We start from the raw sequence: 21,453 nt of genomic DNA, 5'->3' as shown, positions 1-21,453 counted from the left end.
CTTCCATTCAGCCGGCGCGTCCTAAGGAGGAGCCAAATCTTTGTTCTTCTGGGTCCGGGCAATCTCCTTCTTGATCTCCGCAATCTTCTTCAGGATCCCCATCGTGGCACCCCGGGACGGGGCCTCACAAAGCACAGTTGTGAGTCCAGTACACTGGGACTTGTTTTCCAGAATTAGAAGGTCTCTGAAAGTGCTCCAGTCAACTAGCCCAATTGGGGCAGAACCAGTTATTAAGTCCAGTTCCTGGACATCGGTTTAAAGGCGTACTGACAAAAAGAACTGATCAACTCTAAAGTAAAAACTCTCTCCAAAATGTACCGACTACACCTTGAAATAAACTTTTATGAAGATGCAATTCCGCTGGTACTTAACACTAGTAAAATTATCTAAAATGTATAAGAACATTTCAAGTGAATGCTGGAGATGTGCGGATGTGGTGGATCTGTAAGAAAATAAAGGAATTTTGGGATGTAATTTATAATGAGCTCAAGAGAATGATTAAGGTATCCTTCATAAAAAAAAACCTGGAGGCTTTCCTTCTGAGGATACTAGGCCAAGACATACCTAAAAATGTGAGAGAAATATTCCTGTATGCCACGGTAGCTGCAAGAATATTAATCACTATAAATTGGAAAGGACATAAAATTTCGACAAAGCTGGAGTGGCTTTGGATTATGCTGAGTTGGCAAAAATGACAGAAAAACTTAAGAGGTCATACTGATCAAACATTTATTAGGAAATGGAACACGTACAAAAATATCTTAAGGATTACTGTAATAACATGACGCCAGTGGCAGGCATTGAATGACTTCTATGGTACGATGGATAATTATAAGAGAATATAATATTGATGAAAATTAACAAAAGAAAATGAAAATAAGTAGTGTACTAGATAGACTAAGTGGTAGATGCATGATGGGGTGGCGAGAAGTTGTTAGGAACCCAAGAAGAACATATTGTGATGTGATGTGACATATATTATAATTTTATTTTATTTCTTCAGGATAGCCCTTTTGTTTGTTATTTCTTTTTAATTTCAATAAAGCATTTTTTTAAAAAAGAAAAGAAAGAAATCTAAGAGAGGCAGTTGCCAGGCAGCCAACCTGTCTTCGACACAATTCCACAGATTCTGTGCAGAAAGGAAATGTTATTCTGGATGCTGTGCACTGATAATGAGATGAAAGTGGGACATCATCATCATCATCATCATCATCATCATAATAAATTTTATTTATATCCCGCCCTCCCCAGCCGAAGCCGGGCTCAGGGCGGCTAACAACAATCAAATAATCAGTCAAATAATCACACAATCTAAAAATATTTCATTATAAAAATTAATTAAATCAAATTGATGGCAACCAATTAAGCAAAATTCTGAGCAGGTTGCCAGAGGAGGGAGTCAGGCTGCGCCCTGACCAAAAGCCTGGCGGAACAACTCTGTCTTGCAGGCCCTGCGGAAAGATGTCAGGTCCCGCAGGGCCCTAGTCTCTTGTGACAGAGCATTCCACCAGTTTGGAGCCGCAGCCGAAAAGGCCCTGGCTCTAGTTGAGGCCAGCCTAACCTCTCTGAGGCCTGGGACCTTGAGGATGTTATTATTTGCAGACCGTAGGTTTCTCTGTGGGGCATACCAGGAGAAGTGGTCCCGTAGGTACGAGGGTCCTAGGCCGTATAGGGCTTTAAAGGTTAAAACCAGCACCTTAAACCTGATCCTGTACTCCACCGGGAGCCAGTGCAGCTGGTATAATATCGGATGAATGTGCTCTCGCAGCGAAGACCCCATAAGGAGTCTCGCCGCGGCATTCTGCACCCGCTGGAGTTTCTGGGTCAGTCTCAAGGGCAGCCCCACGTAGAGCGAGTTACAATAATCCAGTCTGGAGGTGACCGTCGCATGGATCACAGTGGCTAGGTCAGGACGAGAGAGATAAGGGGCCAACTGCTTAGCTTGGCGGAGATGAAAAAATGCCGCCTTTGTTATAGCTGTAATCTGCGCCTCCATAGAGAGGGAGGTATCGAAGATTACACCCAAACTCTTAACGGCCGGTGCTGGCACTAATTGCACCCCCGCAAGAGATGGGAGTTGACCCCTCGATCCCATATCGTCCCGCCCCAGGCAGAGGACCTCTGTCTTCGAAGGAACATACCTTTCCCCCCTTTCCAACTCAATTCTGCTGCCCAGTACACCCCCATACTGTGGCTATTATTTGTCAATTAATACAAAAATAGTATCTAGGCAACTTACAAGCAGAATAAAATACACACTGAAAAACATAGCAATTATCAGCATATCTGGAGGATATTCCCCATCTATTCAAGGGGCAAACGTATCAAGATCAAACGTATCCATTCTTAAGTAGATCAGCCCTGAGTGCTCACTGGAAGGACAGATTGTGAAGCTGAGGCTCCAATAATTTGGCCACCTCATGAGAAGACTCCCTGGAAAAGACCCTGATGTTGGGAAAGATGGAGGGCACAAGGAGAAGGGGACAACAGTGGACAAGATGGTTGGACGGTGTTCTCGAAGCTACCAGCATGTGTTTGACCAAACTGCGGGAGGCAGCGGAAGACAGGAGGGCCTGGCGTTCTCTGGTCCATGGGGTCACGAAGAGTCGGACACGACTAAACAACAACAACATTCAAGGGGCTCTACCAACAGTGTTTTTAGTTTGCAGCCTAGTTTGGAATGTTCTTCTCTAGGCACGGAAGCCTGGTCCGGTCACTTACTCCATCTGTGCGTTGGCAACGCGGCTGTCAAATTCCAGGGACAATTAAAGTTGTTAACATTAAATGCACTGGGACATATGTATCTTCGTACAGGAATGATCAGAAGGTATATGGTAGTATACTGGTTAATATTTTGTGGGATAAGGCTATCAGTGGCTATTGGCCATAATGGTCACTCTCCAGGGTTGCTTCTGAGTTTCATTTGCTGGGAATCACAAATAGGGAGAATGCTGTTGCATTCATATAGTCTTTGAAATGTACTGCTGGAAAGGACCCCAAGGATCATCAAGTCCAATCCCCTGCAAGCAGGAATCACAGCCAAAGAATCTCTGACTGATGGCCATCCAACATGTTTAAACACCTCCAATGAAGCAGTCCACCACCTTCATATCCTGCTGAAGGCAGTTGATTGATCAGTTTGCATAAGATGCTGAATGAAATGGGCCTTTGGTCTGATCCAGGAGGGCAGACTCCCAAGGAACCCCCTGAATCCTGACTCTGCCCTGAGACACCCCAAAGCTTGATATTGCCCTTCACTTTGAACTGACATTTGCTTCAGTGAATGCTTTGGAGAGATCAGTTCTTCTTTTTCTGCCTATTGTGATGTTTTACAGCCTTCATGTTTTGCATCTCTTTTAGGGAGTAGTTCTCTAGTCCAGATGGATGGCAGGCTGCCTGCTCTTGATGGGGTTATTCTCCCTCTCAAGGAGCGGGTACACAGCTTCAGGGTACTTCTGGATCCTTGCTGTAGCTTGAGGCTCAGATAGCCTCAGTGCAGCAGAGTGCCTTCCAACAGCTTCGGATGGTGGCCCAGCTGTGCCCCATCTGGACAAGGATAGTCCAATTTATGTTGTCTATCACTAAAGCATAGTGCATTTTCCCTAATAATCCAATGACATTTAGTCAATTTGGTTACTCTGCATTCAGTGCTATCCACTCTAAGCCTGCCCTGAACACTATCCTAGCATCTGTGGGACTTCCTTTGCAAACAGACCAGAGGCTGTTTATTGAAATCCATTAGCCATCATTAACTGTACATTTAGTTTGTTGCCAGTCTGACCTTGGCACGCTCCGGCATTTATAAGCTCAGCTTCATTTCTCTAGCTAGCACAAGCTAAAAGTAAGCTGTGATGGCAGGACAATTCTCGCTTCTCCATATCTAAGTTAACTGATGTGAATGCACAACACTCCACAACACTCAGTCTCCACAGCACACCTGCCACAAAAAGATTTTTCCTAATTTAAATCATCCTCACCCTGACACATTTCATTTATAATTTGGAAGGAAGATTGAAAGATACATTTGAAAAGTATGCTTGTTTCACATAAAAGTTCCATGAGTTATGTGTGCAATTTTTAAACAAGAAAATAAAGTATTTAAAAAGAAAGTCCCCCATGTTCACTGAGATTTTCTACAAGGTACACTAAGTAGTGTCCCTGAAATGTTTTAAATGTTAGGAAACATTACTCTGGATCTCATAGGGGGAAAATAGTTAAATATTCTAAAGCAGGAATATAAAACCTCAAAATACAGGACTTCCAACTCCCATCAGAGCCAGCCAGCAAGATCAGGGGTGATGGGAGTCGAGTCCAGCAGCAGTTGGAGGGTCTTAAATTATAAACTATTACATTTTGCACAACAGCACACATTAATTGAATTCACGCTAAACATAACCATTAATATTGTAGTCCAAATAAACACAAGTGGAGGAGCGAAAGCAACCATTTCTGCACCCATTCTTGAGTGCAAAGTTTATTTATTCGAAGCATTTACACCTTACCCTTCAACCAGAAAAGCTTCCCAGAGCAGTTTACAAATAAATGAAAACTACGCAGTCCATTTCCTCAGGTGCTGAATCCCAAAAAGCCAAGACGCAGAAAAGAAAAGCAAAGGGAAGAAGAGGTTACACTCTTAAGCACAATTTACTGGAGCACTTTTACAAGCACCACCGAAACCAGCCTCCGAATATTATATGCATTCGTCCTTCACCTTGTCCCAGGCGTCCCCCGTTTGCATAGGATCGCGAGGCACGTTGCTGTAAAATCATGTTAGACAAGAGGCACCTCTCCAGAAATGCCTGCGGGGCAGCGGCAGCTCAGTTCCCAAAGGGAAAATAAAGGCAGCGACGTCTCTTCAGACGATGCGCCGAGCATCCAATTGCAAGAACGGCAACCAGTTCGCTTCCCAAAACGGAGCGATCGCGGCCAGCCAAATCTGGAATCGCCCGGAGAGAGGAGCGCTGTCGTTTCAGCTGCTGGCGGTTTGGGGAGGCGACGAAACCTCCGCGTCTCCTGGTGAGGAGGAGCTCCGCATTTTTTGGTCCTTTTCGGAGGGCCCTTAAGGGAGGCGGCAGGATTCGGCGAAAGCGCGATTCGTATTAGCAAAGCGAAGCGGCGAGAGGGAAGCCGCGGCGAGGCGGCATTTTGCTCCCCTTGCCTCCAAGGTGGGGGAAATCCTCCGCCCGATGGAGGCAGTCTCCCCACCCTCCCGTCCCTCTTTTCAAAACTGCCTCCGGGATGGCGACACGTTCCCACCCGCCACGGACGCTCTGAGGGAACCGACCCCGACCCCTCAGAAAAGCGAGCGGCGCCCAAGTTGCCGCCGCGCCAACCGGCCCAGCAAACCGGAACCAGCCAATGACCGTCGCGAGCAGCTCTCTCCAGAGAAGTGGGCGGGGCCGCAGAAAGCAACGGCCGACCCAGCCGAGAGAAGTTTCGTCAGAAGCCAACGGCAAGCTGACTGGAACCCAAGAGGGAGATCATGCAGGAGGAGGAGGAGCAGGTGGGTGGGCGTGGCCCCGCGGCCGAGCTCCTTCGCGATAGGCTGGGCGCCGAGAAGGGGGGAAGCAAGGGGCGGCGGAAGACCAACCGGCCTGTTTGGCCGTTGGTGAGTGAGGTGTGGTTTGGGTGGTGGGCGGAGCCCTGAGGTCGAGCTTCGCCCGGCGATTGGCCCCCCGGCCGCGAGCGGAGGGCGTGTCCCGTCGGCAGCCGCGGCCTCCCCCGGGCCTGGATGGCGGGCGAGGGAGGCTCGGGGCGCCTGTCTCTCGCAGCGGCGGAAGTCTCGCGAGGCGGCGCGGGCGGGATTTGGCGGCGGCGGCGGAGGCTGCTGCCTGCTTGCTTCCCACCCTCCTCCCTCCCTCCCAGCGAGGAGCTGGTGTTTGTGTGGAAGGGGGAGGAGGCGGCCGCGGAGGAGGAGGAGAGGGAGAAGGAAGGCAAGCGAGAGGAGTCTGAGCCCCGCCGGCGTCGGGCGGACGAGCGGAGCCGAGGCCCGTCGCTAGGCTCGGGGCCGCCGCCGCTGCGCCCGCCGCCATGGCCTCGGGAGACACCTTGTACATCGCCACGGACGGCTCGGAGATGCCGGCCGAGATCGTGGAGCTGCACGAGATCGAGGTGGAGACCATCCCGGTGGAGACCATCGAGACCACCGTGGTGGGCGGCGAGGAGGAGGAGGAGGAGGACGACGACGACGAGTGCTGCGAGGACTGCGGCCCTCACCACCCGCCCCACCGCCGGCACCACCACCACCACCATCACCCGCCCATGATCGCCCTGCAGCCGCTCGTCACCGACGGCGACCCCAGCGGAGGCGGCGTGGGCGCCGGGGGCGGCCAGCTCCACCTGCACCACCACCCGCACCACCAGGAGGTGATCCTGGTGCAGACCCGCGAGGAGGTGGTCGGCGGAGACGACTCGGACGGCTTGCGGGCAGACGACGGCTTCGAGGACCAGATCCTCATCCCCGTGCCGGCCCCGGCCGGAGAGGACGAGTACATCGAGCAGACTCTGGTCACCGTCGCGGCCGCCGGGAGCAAGGGCGGCTCGGGAGGGGGAGGCTCCTCTTCGGGCGGCGGCCGGGTGAAGAAAGGCGGCGGCGGCAGCGGGAAGAAGAGCAGCAAGAAGAGTTACCTGGCGGGGGGAGGAGGCGGCGGCGGCGGCGCGGCCGAAGGGGGCGGCGGCGGCAGGAAATGGGAGCAGAAGCAGGTGCAGATCAAGACCCTGGAGGGGGAGTTCTCGGTCACCATGTGGGCCTCGGGTAAGTGGAGCGGCCGGGCGGGGCTCGGCACCTTGCGCGGGGAGGCCCCCAGGGTCCGGGGAGCCCTTCTCCGGGCCCGGCGGGCACTTTCCCCCCGTTTTGTTTTGAAGGGAGGCCATGTTTGGATGTGTGTGATGGGCGCCGCCATGTTCATCTCGCCAGGGCAAGTATGGCGGCTTCCCCCGAAAAGATGGCGGGGTCTGCGCTTGCCTCTGCCTGATTGCCCGGCTCCCTCCGGCGGGGGGGAAAAGGGAAAGAAAGATGGCGGCGGCCCCGCCAAGATGGCGGCCGAGAGAGAGAGAGAGGAGGGGAGGCGAGGCGGCGCGCCTGCCTGCCTGCCTGTCCGCGCGCGCGCGCTCTCCTTCCTTCCCCTCCCCCCCTACAACTCCTCTCGTTCTCTGAGTGACTCCTGGACTAGGCCGCAATGGCGTAGTTTCTGCAGTAGGGGGAGGGAGGGAGGAGGAGGGAGGCGGGGCAGGCACGCGGCGGCGCGGGCCGAGCTTGGCGGCCCCTTCCCTCCCCTCTTCCAGCCTCTCTCCCTCGAGCTGCCTCGTTTCCGTCCCCTTTCCTCCCGTTGCCTCCTCTCCGTGTAGCCTCCTTCCTTTCATTCTCTACCCCGTGACAGACTCGGGGCGACCTTTAAACATTCCCTTTCCCCCTCACCCTCCTCGCTGTTCTTTTCCCTTCGTCGTCTTTTCAACCTTCTTTCCTTCCCCCGCAAGCAAACGGATAAGCCGTTTCCTTCCCTTCCCTTCTTGCGCCCCGCCTCATGTCCGTTTCCTTTCCCAACCAGCCGCCTCGACTTCGTAGCGCTTGCCTGACTGGTTCCTCCTCATTTCTTTCCTTCCTCCCGGGGTTTTGGCTAAGTCCCCCTCTCCTCCCCATAAAAACTCCCGAATAAATTCCGACAAGAGGTCTGTTCAGGAAGCGCGGCTTTCAGTTTTACTGCCAGTAAGTCGGGGAAGCGCCCTAGTTGCCGCCTCCTTCCAACACCAGAGTCCCTTTACACGAAACACGTTTCCCAAATTGAGCCTGTTTTCACGGTGCTTAAAAGTCTCTCTAGCTGACATCTAGCGGGGTTTTTAATAACTTGAGGGGTCTGAGGGAGTCCTAAAATTAGGCGCCTGGATCACTGATATCTGCTCTGGAGGAAGGAGGTGGATCCTCTCTGACCCTGGAAGCTGGATCTCTGGCAGAAGACCAGCAGAGAGAGTGCCTTTTGACTTAATAGGTGCTGCCACCTCTTCTCATTACACAGCAGGTGTGTGAAATTGACACTGCCGGCCTCCAGATCCAGGATATGTTGTTTCAAGGGAATTAACCTCCGCAGTAAACAGTGCTTGTGGTTCCTGCCTGTATATATGGGTTAATAGTAAAGGGTAGCAGCTGTAGGAAACTTAAGGGTTTTAGAGTTCTCAAATGGTTTTTTCAAGTTAAATAGAGTGTTAATGAATGGAGAACCTACTACCATTAATCCTTTGTTTTTAAGTGTCCTAATCCATAGAATTGCAGAGTTGGAAGGGACTGTGAGGGTCATTCTAGACCAACCCCCTGCATTGCAGGAATGTTTCACCCAAGAGTCTCATGCTCTAATGAGTGAGCTATCCCTGGTCATACTCAAGTAGATCCCGTGAAGTATCGCCTACAGAAACATAAAAATGGGTATGAATTTGGCTCCTGGTGTTTTACAATATATGCCTGCTTGGCTGATTAGAACACAGTTCATGCACATTTCAGTGTGTTAAGGGAAAGAAACATAAATATTTGCTGAATTTGTTTGAGTTTCTGCCTTATTACTGCATTGATAATACATAGTTTTAGAAAGTCCTGGTGTTAAAAGGGCAACTTTGTATATTAATAATAGCAGCACAACATAATCCCCAGGACAGAGTAATTGTTTTAATCATTAATAGAATAAACACTGCCAGCCAGGAGCACAATCCAGAATCTATGACTATACAGTCTACATAACATTTGTGCTGTACTAATTTTGTACATGATATTTTTTCATTGAGTAAATATATCATTATTACATTGCTTAGAGACCAGTGACAGATATGTTTGGTGTGCTCTCTGTAAATCAGTGGTGTCCAAACTTCTTTCAAAGAGGGCCAGATTTGATGAAGGGCTATGTTTGTTGAGTTTTTTTAGGACTGAAGTTGTTGAGGGTTTTTTAGGATTTTATCCCAGGAAATAAACTGCCACAGGGGCCTGATTAGGCCTCCAAAACAGACTTTGAACATGCCTACTATAAATCCAAACTACTAAACCCAATCACTTAATTTAGAACTAAGGCTTGTAATTCTTAGGAAGCAACTCACATTAGATTATGTGGAACATCATAGCTCGATCCTGTGTGCTGTCTAAAAACTATGCCAGAACAGATTTTATTCAGTGTTTTTAAAATTTCCAGTCCCCCTCACTAATAGTTATCTTGTCCTCTGGTACTTCAGAGAAACTGAGCAAGTAGCATTCTGTGACAACCTAAAATGATATTTCCATAGCTTTATCACTTTATTGACCACGCTGATAAATTTTCAAGTAATTGAGTTTCATAAGTGGTTCACGGAATCTGATAATATGTCAAATGGATAATTTCTGCAGTGACACACATGCTTTATTAGAAGCAAGTACTATTCATATAAATGGGGCTTACTTTCTAGTGCAGATTGTAGTCCTATATGCCTTGTGCTTATGTTAAGCAGCTTTATCAAATATTACATGATGCAGAAGCTATTGCCAGAGGTGCCGAAAGTCATTGAGCTGTGGATTTTCAGGCATCTAGTAAGGTGTCTGAAGCTACTGATGTTGATGGCCTAAATGAACTCTGTTAGTTATGGGCTCAATTCTCTCTGTTTCTGAATCAAAATCAGTGCATTAATCCAGGCTTGTTTTGACCTTGTATAAATAATGCAATAGCCTTTTCTGCTGAAATGTAATATGTATATACACCCATTATTTTCTGTGTTGCTCTGAAGCCTTGATAGCTCTCGAAGTCCATCAGCCTGCTTATATAATTTAATTGAGTACCTGCCCTGTTTGATCCCAATATTGTGCTTGCTCCTTTTAGGCACTAGTTCAAGGTGTGCTTAACAGAAGTAGCATAATTGAATTCTTCATATATGCCTTCCACTCTTAACAGTGGGATATATCTGAAATACTATAGTATGATGATTAAACACAAAAAGGCTCAAATCAAACTTTTAACAGTTTGTACAAAGTTAGAAGAGTTATACGACATCCTTGTTTCATGCTGTCTACTCAGCCATCTCTTTACCAAGTATTATATCGTCTTTGTGCTATTATTCTCCTCTTTTGGATTCTCCCAAGTTCTGAACAGGAGGGCTATGCATCCCTCAGTTTTGGGACTGGCTACCCAGAATATTCCTTTCGCCTTGTTTAAGGGAACTTTAATGCCCTCCTGCAAAAATAATTGTTGTAGGAAAGTTAACACTTTCCAGTTCTGAATTGAATTGAATAGGGTAGGATTTGAGGAGGATGTGTTCAGTTACAGTACTATACATTAAATGGCACTCCCTTTCAGATGCTCAAATAGTTGAACTGGTTAAACTTCATAAACTTCTCAGATGCCGTCTTCTGAAATCTTGAATGCATCTTTTTACATATCCTGTGTTTTATGGGATGGAAACCAAGTTTTGGTAACCAGTTCAACTTGCTCCATAAATGCATTTATGCTGTGCCTTATCTGAACTTGTGACAGTGGAGGTCAAAAACAGTTCTTAGGCATTCTCTTCCCCCCTTTTCATGCACGTGGAAAGCCTAATAGTTTCTAGCATAATATCCTGAATTACTAAAAAATTGTGTTACTACACCAAATACCATGTACTTGCTCTCAAGTGACTTTTAATTTTGAAGTTTGGGGTTGAGTAGAGTTGCTTCTTAAGCAATTTAATAACTTGCAGCTTTCAAATTAAGGGAAGTCCTTACCTTCTGTTGACATTCTGGGTAATTAGTTACATTCCAGGGTCCCATTATAGCACAATGCTATTTCTCAAACCATTAAGAAATCCCTCTCAGTTAGTAAGCGGGAAACTATTGCATGGCTATTGCAGTGACCCTTGTCAGATAGCATCTTCTAAATTAGGGGTGGGTAGGTTGTGGCCCCCTATACACTGTTGAACTCCGTCTCCCATCATCCCTGACCATTGGCCATGTTCTCTGGGACTGATGGGAGCTAGAGTCCAACAACTTATGGGGGCCACGGGTTCCCCCAATCCTATGTGCCATCCCTTTTTCAGAAGCCTAGTACATCTATTCCACTCCAGAATGCTCTTCTGAACTAGGCATTACTTCCACATAGAAATCCAGATATCACCGAGAAGCATTTTAGCCTAGTTTCTCTCCCCCACCCCATTGTATAGTTTTCATCAGACTGAAGTGGTACAGGCGTATCTCATTAATAAGAATTCACTGCAGTAAGATCTAGGTCATAATGCCCAGAAGTAGAAATGTAAGTTTAGATCCTAGTTATTAGAAATTCAGCTTGTATCTGCATAATATGATGTCTTCAGCCATATCACTAGCATTACATCACCTGTGGCCACTGGCATCCTCTCATGTTACGTTTAAGCCCCAAATCGTCCACTGATGCCCTTAACTATGTTTCTGAAACTTGACTGCATCCATCAGTGCTACTGGATTTTTTCTGCTCTGTTACCTTTTGGTTGCTCAAGCCAGTTTGGGGTGTTTGTTATGTACAGAAGATAAATGAACCAGATGCTCACCATAACAGAGAACGGCTATAATTCATTTGGTTTCCCAAATTTGGAAGTGGTCACTATGTGAACAGAATGTTGGACTGGATGGGTGTTTGATCCAACAGTGTTCTTCTTAAATTTTTGCATTCCCCATGCTAGTAATCTGTTCTGCATGATAATATACAAATATTATTGCTCAATGTGCATACAGCTTGCTTCTTCTAGGTTAGATGATCTGTCAAGTTAGGGTCCTAGAACCATACACTGTGAAGCCTAAGAACAAAGCAATAGCAGCTCTATAATCTCTATTCTTTGAAGGTATAATCATCCACCCTCAGATCCATTGAGAATTATTGAGGGTTCCTTTACCAGAGAGTATTCAACTCATCCAAGCCCAATAGTTCAGCATACTTGAAAACCACTTAATATATATTTTTCTTTTAAAAAAAATTACAGAATGTAAAATGATTTTCCCAGTTAACAGCAATGATTCATCCTAAGCACATAATTGGGGACATGAGCAAATAAGACTTATGGCGAAAGTTCAAAAGCACTGACATGCATGCAGACCAGCATTATATCCAATCTCATTTCATTGTCTTCTTTACTGTGCATTGCAAACTTACTTGCTCCTGGTTACCTTTGCTTCTTTCTCCCATGGCTCCTTCAAGTCATCTGTCATGTTACTTAAATCCTCATTCTTTAACCAGACTTACCATCTCTATTCATAAACTCAAATCCACCTTTCTAGAGCATTGATCACATTTGAATGCCGGAAGTGTAAAAATAAAAAATTATACAGTGGTACGTCGGGTTACATACGCTTCAGGTTACAGACTCCGCTAACCCAGAAATAGTACCTTGGGTTAAGAACTTTGCTTCAGGATAAGAACAGAAATCGTGCACTGGTGGCGCGGCGGCAGCGGGAGGCCCCATTAACTAAAGTGGTGCTTCAGGTTAAGAACAGTTTCAGGTTAAGTACGGACCTCCGGAACGAATTAAGTACTTAACCCGAGGTACCACTGTATAGGAATTCTTGAGATTTGGACACTATTCAGGAGGACGGAATTCCTGAGAATCCTGCATTGAACTACTACTTGAAAATTATATTTAGAGCTAGTGGTGGCATTCACAAAGAATGAAAGAACTATATAGGTCAGGGGTCAGCAACCTTTTTCAGCTGTGGGCCAGTCCATCGTCCCTCAGACCATGTGGTGGGCTGGACTATATTTTATTTGGGGTGTGTGTGTGAAATAACGAATTCCTATGCCCCACAAATAACCCAGAGATGCATTTTAAATAAAAGCACAGATTCTACTCATGTAAAAACACACTGATTCATGGACCGTCCGCGGGCCGGATTGAGACGGCGATTGGGCTGCATTTGGCCCCCCGGCCTTAGTTTGGTGTTTCACTAGGAACAATTTTCAAGGGTGAGCTATTCTTGATACCTCTCCTTGTTAGCTTATGTAGAAACTAAAATAATGGGATCAATTCATGAATTTCCCACTTTACAGCAGACATTTGACAAATTAGCCTATGGCTTATTCATTTCTTACATGCAAATATTATTTTTGGATGGTGTTAGGGGTAGAGCTATTCACTATTCTTTCTTACAGGGAGTTTAAACTAGCTAATTTCTTCTTCAGTGGAGGCAGTAATTCTTGCATAGATCTGCCCTCCCACTTTCAAGGTCATTGAAATTAGCGTCCTATGTCCTCTGAGTGGAGTGAGTTCCTATGTAGTTTCTGGTCCTTCCCATCTTGATGCGTGGGTCTTTTCATTGCAGTCCCCACCACCCACCCCTCTACCTAGCCAGGGTGGATCATGAGATGGGCTTTTGGCTGAATATGTGTTCTAAGTTTAAAGGAGGATGCATTCAACACCATATCCATTCCATGCACAGTTTCTGAGAGCCCTAGGAGAAGAAGAGGTTGCTCCTCTAGGAGAGCAATTGCTATTGGTAGTGATGGAGGGGAGCACCCAGATGGCCTGACCACCCTGTCAGGGTGGCTCTGCTATGTCGGTGCTAACCCTCATAGACAGGAAGGGACTGATCAAAATGGGTGTAAGCCAGCGGATCTTTAGGCTACCCCACCCTCTGATTCTGGATAGTGGATCCGTCCACCTGGGGCTACAGAAGTGGATTAGCTAGCACATAGGAGATGCCATGCCATCTTCTGAGGGTAAGGTTCAAAAGGTGGAATAGGATTTACCACCCGCTGCGCCATTTGAAAAGTTTGCAGTGCTTATCTAGGGCCCTTGTCTGGTCTTTGATAGCTGCGACAGCAGAAGGGACAGAGGCGTTGCTGGGCAGCTTTAACTAGCAGGCTTTCCTTCTCCCCAGACACCTTTGCAAGCCTTCACCCATGTCAACAGACATCAGGACCGAAAGCCTGATGCACACATTGACAAGATGTGAAGGCTTTTTGCCAGATTCTGATGCTTCCCCTGAAGAAGTGGGTGTCTACAGCAGCCACAGCACAAATTAGTTTCCAGATGATCTGCCTAGCATTCAAGAGCAGGCATTAGGGACAAATATGTACTTGTTTGGACATACCATGTTATTTCAAAGACTCACAATAGCAGGCAGGGATCACAAAACCTTGTTCACTGCTGCAGGAAGCACTGTACCTGCCGTGTAATCTCCATGATCAATCCTCCTGTCTCATTCAGTTCTCATTCATTTCCAAACCTGCACAGCAATTCTGGGATCCTTGGAGATGCTTGGAACTTCTTGTTGGTTCTCAGCTGCTCTTTGGCAAATGGAGCTGTCAAGGAAGTAGGATAGCAGAGAGGACAAAAAGGAGGCATTCTGGGTTGGGGGTGGCTACTGTGGATCTTTAGGATCCTCCCAATCCCCCATCACACCCTCTCACTGGAAGCAGTGGGAAGGAAAGGGTTTTAAAAGGACAAGCAGCCATTAAAGGCAAAATGGGGTGAGGGGTGGGAATCACTTGCCCCTTTCTGTCCTGCCTGTAGGATAAAGGGGCTTCCTCTGCCACAGTCTCTCTCTCTCCCTTTGCCCTTAAGATTGCTTTGTTTGTGCTGTGCTTTTGGTAGTTTAAAAAAGGAAGAAAATGAATTGATAATGAAATCTAGAAACTGTCGAACACCTTATAACAAGCTATGGCAACAGATTTTGATTACCCAAAATGTTCAGTTAGCATATGTGCCCTGCCTGCTGTTCATATCTTTGTTGGGCTGTGGATTATTTTTCTAGCAAGGAATTGGCAGTTGAAGAATTCAGTTCTTTAGCATTAAAAAAATTCAGAATTCCTCTTTATTTAAGAGGGAATTATTATTAAAAGAAAATGGAAGTTAATTGCCATCTGTTGCTAAATTAAGCTGAAATTGGCAGAGTTGCCAGTGTATATATTTATAGTTACAACTCATCATACATTGAATTTAGCATTGTATTCATTTGAAATAGGAAATAATTGCATGTTCTATAAAGCTAGTGCTTAGTACTGGGGTGGAGGGCAGAGAGTTCCATAAAGTACATTTTTGTAAGCAAATAATCATTTGCTAATGCATTTTATTACCTTTTTGACCCTGCATATGGAAATAGCTTGAGGGGTGTTTGCTAGCGCTAAGGGTGGGGGAGGTTGTGCTAAGGTACAAGCCTAGCCAACGGTGGTGTCCTTCGAGGATGTTAAATCAAAATTCAGTTTGCTCTAATCATTTCAGATGACAAAAAAGACATTGACCATGAGACTGTGGTGGAAGAGCAGATCATTGGTGAGAACTCCCCTCCAGACTACTCTGAATACATGACAGGAAAGAAGCTACCACCTGGAGGAATACCTGGCATCGATCTTTCCGACCCTAAACAGCTGGCTGAATTTGCAAGGTAAGTGGTAAGAGAATTGTTTTTCTAGTAAAAACATTATTCCATTATGCTCATTCATAATATATCAGATACTGAGAAATGATCTTTGTGGCATAAGAGTTCAGTCACTGAGATAGGAATTGTGAGTGTGAGGATGCCCTTTATTGTGTAGTTTAAAACCTCCCAGTTCATGCCACAGTGAGAGCAGGTCACGCTGGTGGGTTACCCCCTCAGGATCTTGATCTTACAGGCATTCCTTTAGTCACCCTTGACCAGCTTCCATCACTCCGTGGTTTTTCTTCCTCACCATAGAGACTGTCGTAATTGCTGTGAAATTTCTTCAGAGTTCTCTCTCTGATTAGGTCATTCTGGAATAAATTCTCTGGCTTGCCTGCCATATTCCTCAAGTTTACAGATTCCTGTTTCAAAGTCCATTCTCTATTCCATCTTGCCTCCAGCCTCCCCCCTCTGGGCTCCATATCCTTAAATGTGCAGAGATAGGACCAGTCTCTTCTCACTTCCTAACCCTTTGAGATTTCTTTTGAGGTGTTATTCCCAACGAAAATAACAGCTTCCCCTCCCTCACAGAAGTTGAACTGTAAACTGTTTAGTTTCCTGGACAGTGCAATATTTCATGCCATCACACCAGCTCAGCCAGTCAGTTTGAGACTTTGCCATCACAACTGCAATACGATACAGTTGGTTTATGTCAGAAGATTACTTTGTTAATACAAAGCAAATAAGAATACAGTGGTGCCTCGCAAGACGAAATTAATCCGTTCTGCGAGTCTCTTCGTCTTGCGGTTTTTTCGTCTTGCGAAGCACGGCTATTAGCGGCTATTAGCGGCTTAGTGGCTTTAAGAAAAAGGAAACAAGCTCGCAAGAACTCGCAAGACGTTTCGTCTTGCGAAGCAAGCCCATAGGGAAATTCGTCTTGCAGAACGACTCAAAAAACGGAAAACTCTTTCATCTAGCGAGTTTTTGTCTTGCGAGGCATTCGTCTTGCGGGGCACCACTGTATATTTCCTTTTCACTGATCAATGCTGTTGTGCTTTTCTTTGCAAGAATGAAGCCAAGAAAAATCAAAGAAGATGATGCTCCAAGAACGATAGCCTGTCCTCATAAAGTGAGTGAAATATTATGACTGCTGATAGCCTGATGGTCAATAAAATGCTTTTTAACTTCAGAGTATAAAGACTACTTCTCTGTTCCTTTTAAAAATTAAAGTATGAGGAAAGTTGCTAACATTTTGTATTGTATTAAAGTATTGTTTTTGCTGATGGGAAGTAGAAGGGCTATGGCAACTAGGACAAAGGGAAAGCAGCTCATGTATTTAAAAAATCCGAAAATGACTTAGCAAAAAATGTGAAGAAGCTGAATGTGTTTTAGTAGAGCACCCGGAAATCCTAGTTGTAATACAGTCCACTGATGGGTCTTCTTTGTATTCTCCCGAAGGGCTGCACAAAGATGTTCAGGGACAACTCTGCCATGCGGAAGCATCTGCACACTCACGGGCCTCGAGTACACGTCTGTGCGGAATGCGGCAAGGCCTTTGTGGAGAGCTCAAAACTAAAGCGGCACCAGCTAGTTCATACTGGAGAGAAGCCCTTTCAGGTAACTTTTTTTCAAAATACGTTTGGTAGACATTTATGCTGCATGTAGAGATCATTCTGAGGCTCAAAACCCCCAAAGGTACCTGTTCTCAGATAAAATTAGGTAAGACCAGTCAAAGGGCTGGAAATAATCTAAATGTGCGGACAGAGAATAATTTAAGCAACTGCCCAACAGGCATTTCACACTAAATCTTTTCCTATCCTGTCTTGTTGGGCCATTCATGATTATATCTTTCCACAGTTACCAGGAGGTTTAAGATCAGGTCTTATAACAAGCAGCAGACTTAATAGCTGCTAGGCAAAATATACCTAGCAAAATGTAATTACATTCACTCACTCACCCCCCCCCAAAGCCTTTCATTTGCTGGCTGCACACTTCATCATTGTCAGAGACTTAATTATTGGAGCGCTTGCAAGCTGTTGATGTAGATGGAGTGCAATATATTGAGAACTGTTTCTCCCTTTCCTGACATGCTGCATTTTCCCACTACAGGCCAGGCCTCAGAGGTTATATAGGTGTGGGATGTCTTTCCCTGATAAGTCATACTGTCTAGTTTGCCAGCTCAAGATGTACAAACTGGACAACATCATAAACAAATTGTATGTGTGTTTTTTCTCCTTGAGGTTTTTAGAATGTGCTTGTATGCAAACTTTTGTAATAGGAGCAATAAACAGAAATCTAGACAGTGGAGAAATTCTGTTCCTGTTGTGAAAGCTGGCGCTCTTAGAACTGTTGTTTTACCTCTCAGTAGTAGTAGTTTACCATGGCTGTTATTCACCGTCCTTGGCTCAGTTTTCCAATCTGTTAAAGGTCTGATTGAATCACTATTCTGTCTTCAGTGGCATTGGCTACCCCTCCCAGTTTGGTGGCATCTGCAGATTTGATGAGCATCCCCTCAATTCCTTCACCCAAGTCATTTATAAAGACGTTGGAACAACAATGGCCCAGGATATAACCCTGTGGCATCCCACTTGTTACCTTTTTCCAAGGTGACGGGAAACTATTAGTGATCACTCTTTGTATTCAGTCAGTCAACCAGCAACAAATATGATCCTGTGTATGGAAGTCCATGGGTTTGAGTTTCAGCTTCATTCTGAATATTGTATGTTTGTATTGCATTTTTAAAATGATTGCCCGCTGCCTTGTGACTACTATGAGAGACTGTATAGAAATGGTGACTGGAAAGTGCCAGCATGCCATGAGCAAACTAATCATAGTTTCATGTTCACAGTATTTGAGGCAAAAATATTAGTCCTACTGAGACATTCTCCTAATGCCCTATGTTTTCATTCAACAGTGCACGTTCGAAGGTTGTGGCAAACGCTTTTCACTGGACTTCAATTTGCGCACACATGTGCGAATTCATACTGGAGACAGGCCCTATGTGTGCCCTTTTGATGGCTGTAATAAGAAGTTCGCTCAGTCAACTAACCTGAAATCTCACATCTTAACACATGCTAAGGCCAAAAACAACCAGTGAAACTCTGCAAGAAGAAAGCTCTTGGACTCAAAGCATCTTACTTTACAGGAGAATGGTTGAAAATGAATAAGCCTCCCCTTTGTATATTGTTTCTAGGAAAGAATTTAAAAAACAAAGAAAAAAAGAACCATACACGCCTAAAGGACTTGTTTTTGATAAAGTGGCAAAATAAACTTTAAGGTTGCATTGCTGCAATGCTCGATTTTGCTCTATAATTTGGGTTTCGAGAGTACGGTGTTTTTGTAAAGCGTGGCCCCACCTGGAGGAGGCAAGACAGTTCATGGACTTGCATCAAAGACAGTTCTTTCTACAACAGTGCTAAAATTGGACTTTTCACATTGTTATAAATATGAAGCTCACCTGTTGCTTACAATTTTTTAATTTTGTATTTTCCAAGTGTGCATATTGTACACTTTTTGGGGATATGCTTAGTAATGCTATGTGTGATTTTTTTCTGGAGGTTGATAACTTTGCTTGCAGTAGATTTTCTTTAAAAGAATGGGCAGTTACATGCATACTTCAAAAGTATTTTCCTGTAAAGAGAAAAAAAAGTTATATAGGTTTTGTTTGCTATCTTAATTTTTTTGGTTGTATTCTTTGATGTTAACACATTTTGTATAATTGTATCGTATAGCTGTAATGAAATCATGTAGTAACAAATATTAGATGTGATTTAATAGTGTTAATCAACTTAAACCCATTTTAGTCACTTTTTTTGGGAAAAATACTGCCAGATGCTGATGTTCCGTGTACTTTCTCTTTGCCTGTTCAGTTAAGGAAAGTGGTGCTCAGTTGTAGAATGTATTGTACAGGCACTGACCTTTTAACAACACCTGATATGTACATCCCGTGTAATAGAGTGGGCAAAAAATAAAACAGTGGTCCTGAAGAAAGAATATGGCAGAAAACAATCTGTAAGCACAGCCTATTTTTCTTCTGTTGTCCAGGACAAATTATAGTTCTTTAATGTCCCAGAAATTGGATGCTAAATAAAACTCAAGTTACCTTAACTACCCCCCCTCCCCTGCATTCAATTAGATTTTTAATGTAAGTGGTGTATCTTCATCATAGCACTAAACCCCCAACCTGAATAACACTAAGCAGTTGTGGAGATTTTGATTTCTCTTGATCATATGGAGCCTCCCATTGGGCACTGCAGCTTTGACAGTGAAGTTTAGCTTTTGTTTTTTACATTCAGCAAGTGGTGGAGCAGGACAACCTATAGACAACCTCTGCTGCCTTGGTCTGATAAGGTAAGGTGATGACAGCTGCACCCATTAGTGGGGTGAGTCGTGCATGTGAATTGAAACACCAGAATGCTGAAGTAACCTGTCCTTGGCCGGGGGAGATGGTTCTTACCTTTGAGAATCTATAGCACAGTATAGTGCAGGTTGCATATTTTTTGTTGAACAGAGCTGTGTTGTATAGTTGCTGTCATTTTCCCTTTTTGGTGTCCAATAGCTGCCCTAAGTACCAAAACAGCAACAAGCTTAACTCGGATTCTGAGCCGAGAAAAGGGTGGCTTCTGCATCAGTGATGTGAATTTAAATGTTACAACCTATTTTGTTTGACTCTGTAATGCGTTACTGTTGTACAATAATTCTGCATAACCTAATCAAGGGACAATGGCAAGAAGCTGTGCAGGGCACCCAAGCCCCACCCCTGATCAATGGAAATTTTAGTAGCTTTTGAGGGCACTCCCCATGCTCACAAGAATATGACGGGATTCATCCTGCACAAGGACTTCTCCTGGCACAGCAGAGTCCTCCCCCCCCCCCCGGCACGCTGCATGTTGGCTAAGGGCATCAGGACACTCTTCAGTAGCTTGTATGTTCAGGAGGGGGGCAGGCGAAGCCATCCGCTTAGCTCTACATTGAATTCCTCTACTTTCAACCTTAAGGGCTAGGAACTGAGGGCTAGAAATGAGTTTCTTGGCAAGCTGAAATCTGAACCCTGTACCGTGTGCTGCAACTTCTGTTTTACACTTCTGCAGAATTGTAGCAGCTTGTATAACCGCTTAAGAGATTTTTAAAATATTAAGCGGTTTATAAATGCTTTTAAATAAACACAACCCTGGTTGTACAGAAACGTCATTGCTGCAATGAATCTGCAATTATTAACAAAGATCTAGCTTGCAACAGGACAGAGAATGGGTATATTGCTGCCAGTGTGCCCCCAGTGTCTGATTTTATATTCGAACTGGATGGGAAGTGGGAATACAATTTTCATGTGTCAGCGATGCAACTTCAAAATGTAAATCTCCTGGGCTTAAGTTCTTAATACGGGGAATGGAAACTAAGGTACCTGCTCAAGACTGAAGGTTTCCCATCTTGAAGCATCACTTCTGCAATAGTTTTGCTAAGGAACGGGATCTTGTGTTTCTGGAGAAACTTGCCCACCAATCAAATGCATCTTGGGGCCATCTCAAGCCAAGCCTTAGTTTTGTTTCTGTCTTGGTATCATCTGTCTTAACTCTGCTTACACTAACGTAAGCCAGCATTGGTAGACAAGTGTTTCCGTTTATGGACTCAACCTAAAAAAATCCTTTTCTCTTTTACACTTTGCTGTGTAGCACTTGCAATTGTGTATGCCTCCGTAGAACCATATTTATGCCTAGCATAACATCAGGTTCTCTGTATGAGCTTAGTTCATACCAAGAACTAACTTAGTTGGTCTTTAAGGTGCTACTGGAAGGAATTTTTTTATTTTGACTATGGCAGACCAACACGGCTACCTACCTGTAATCAGGTTCTCTGTAAACAATGACAAATTCATGTACTATTTTCTGTACTGCATAGTTAACTGTACATGGTAACGCCATCTTATGTGTGAAAAGCGGCTTCTAAACTTGCTAAAGCTGATTAAATTTCAGTTTATTTTTTAAAAGGGAAGCAAGAGGAAGATGAAGGCAAGGGGAGTATTTGCTAGTGTTCCTTTCTCACCGTCTTGGTGTGCTGGTGTTTTTGAAGAGTCGTGAAGATGAGTGCTCTTGTTGTAGATCTCTCCTAGAACTTAAGAGTGGGAGATGTTGATAGCTGTCCGTGCAGATGGGGAG

The 21,453-nt window shown here is 45.1% G+C and overlaps 1 protein-coding gene across 2 annotated transcripts; it reads left to right on the top strand.

The window, feature by feature from the left end:
- Window positions 1-5,923: 5,923 nt before the first annotated feature.
- Window positions 5,924-20,491, top strand: YY1 (YY1 transcription factor). 2 transcript variants are annotated; one of them, XM_081193548.1, is made up of 5 exons: window positions 5,924-6,754; window positions 15,175-15,325; window positions 16,370-16,430; window positions 16,760-16,918; window positions 18,216-20,491. In XM_081193548.1, the coding sequence occupies exons 1-5, from the start codon at window positions 6,031-6,033 to the stop codon at window positions 18,396-18,398; spliced, it is 1,278 nt and encodes a 425-aa protein (XP_081049674.1). In that variant the 5' UTR covers window positions 5,924-6,030; the 3' UTR covers window positions 18,399-20,491. The 2 variants fall into 2 exon arrangements, with proteins under 2 accessions (XP_081049674.1, XP_081049673.1); XM_081193547.1 differs by having other exon boundaries at window positions 5,925-6,754; window positions 15,163-15,325.
- Window positions 20,492-21,453: the final 962 nt, after the last annotated feature.

This window comes from Podarcis bocagei (assembly GCF_964188305.1).
Source record: "Podarcis bocagei genome assembly, chromosome: 1".
NCBI lineage: Eukaryota > Metazoa > Chordata > Lepidosauria > Squamata > Lacertidae > Podarcis > Podarcis bocagei.
Note: the sequence above shows the minus strand (reverse complement) of the source record. Positions and strands in the feature narration are given on the sequence as shown.

Coding starts and splice junctions, on each gene's coding strand:
- YY1 (XM_081193547.1), top strand. CDS start 6,031: ATGGCCTCGGGAGACACCTTGTACATCGCCACGGACGGCTCGGAGATG. Junction 15,326..16,369: donor CAGCTGGCTGAATTTGCAAG/GTAAGTGGTAAG, acceptor TTTCTTTGCAAG/AATGAAGCCAAGAAAAATCA. Junction 16,919..18,215: donor CTGGAGAGAAGCCCTTTCAG/GTAACTTTTTTT, acceptor TTCATTCAACAG/TGCACGTTCGAAGGTTGTGG.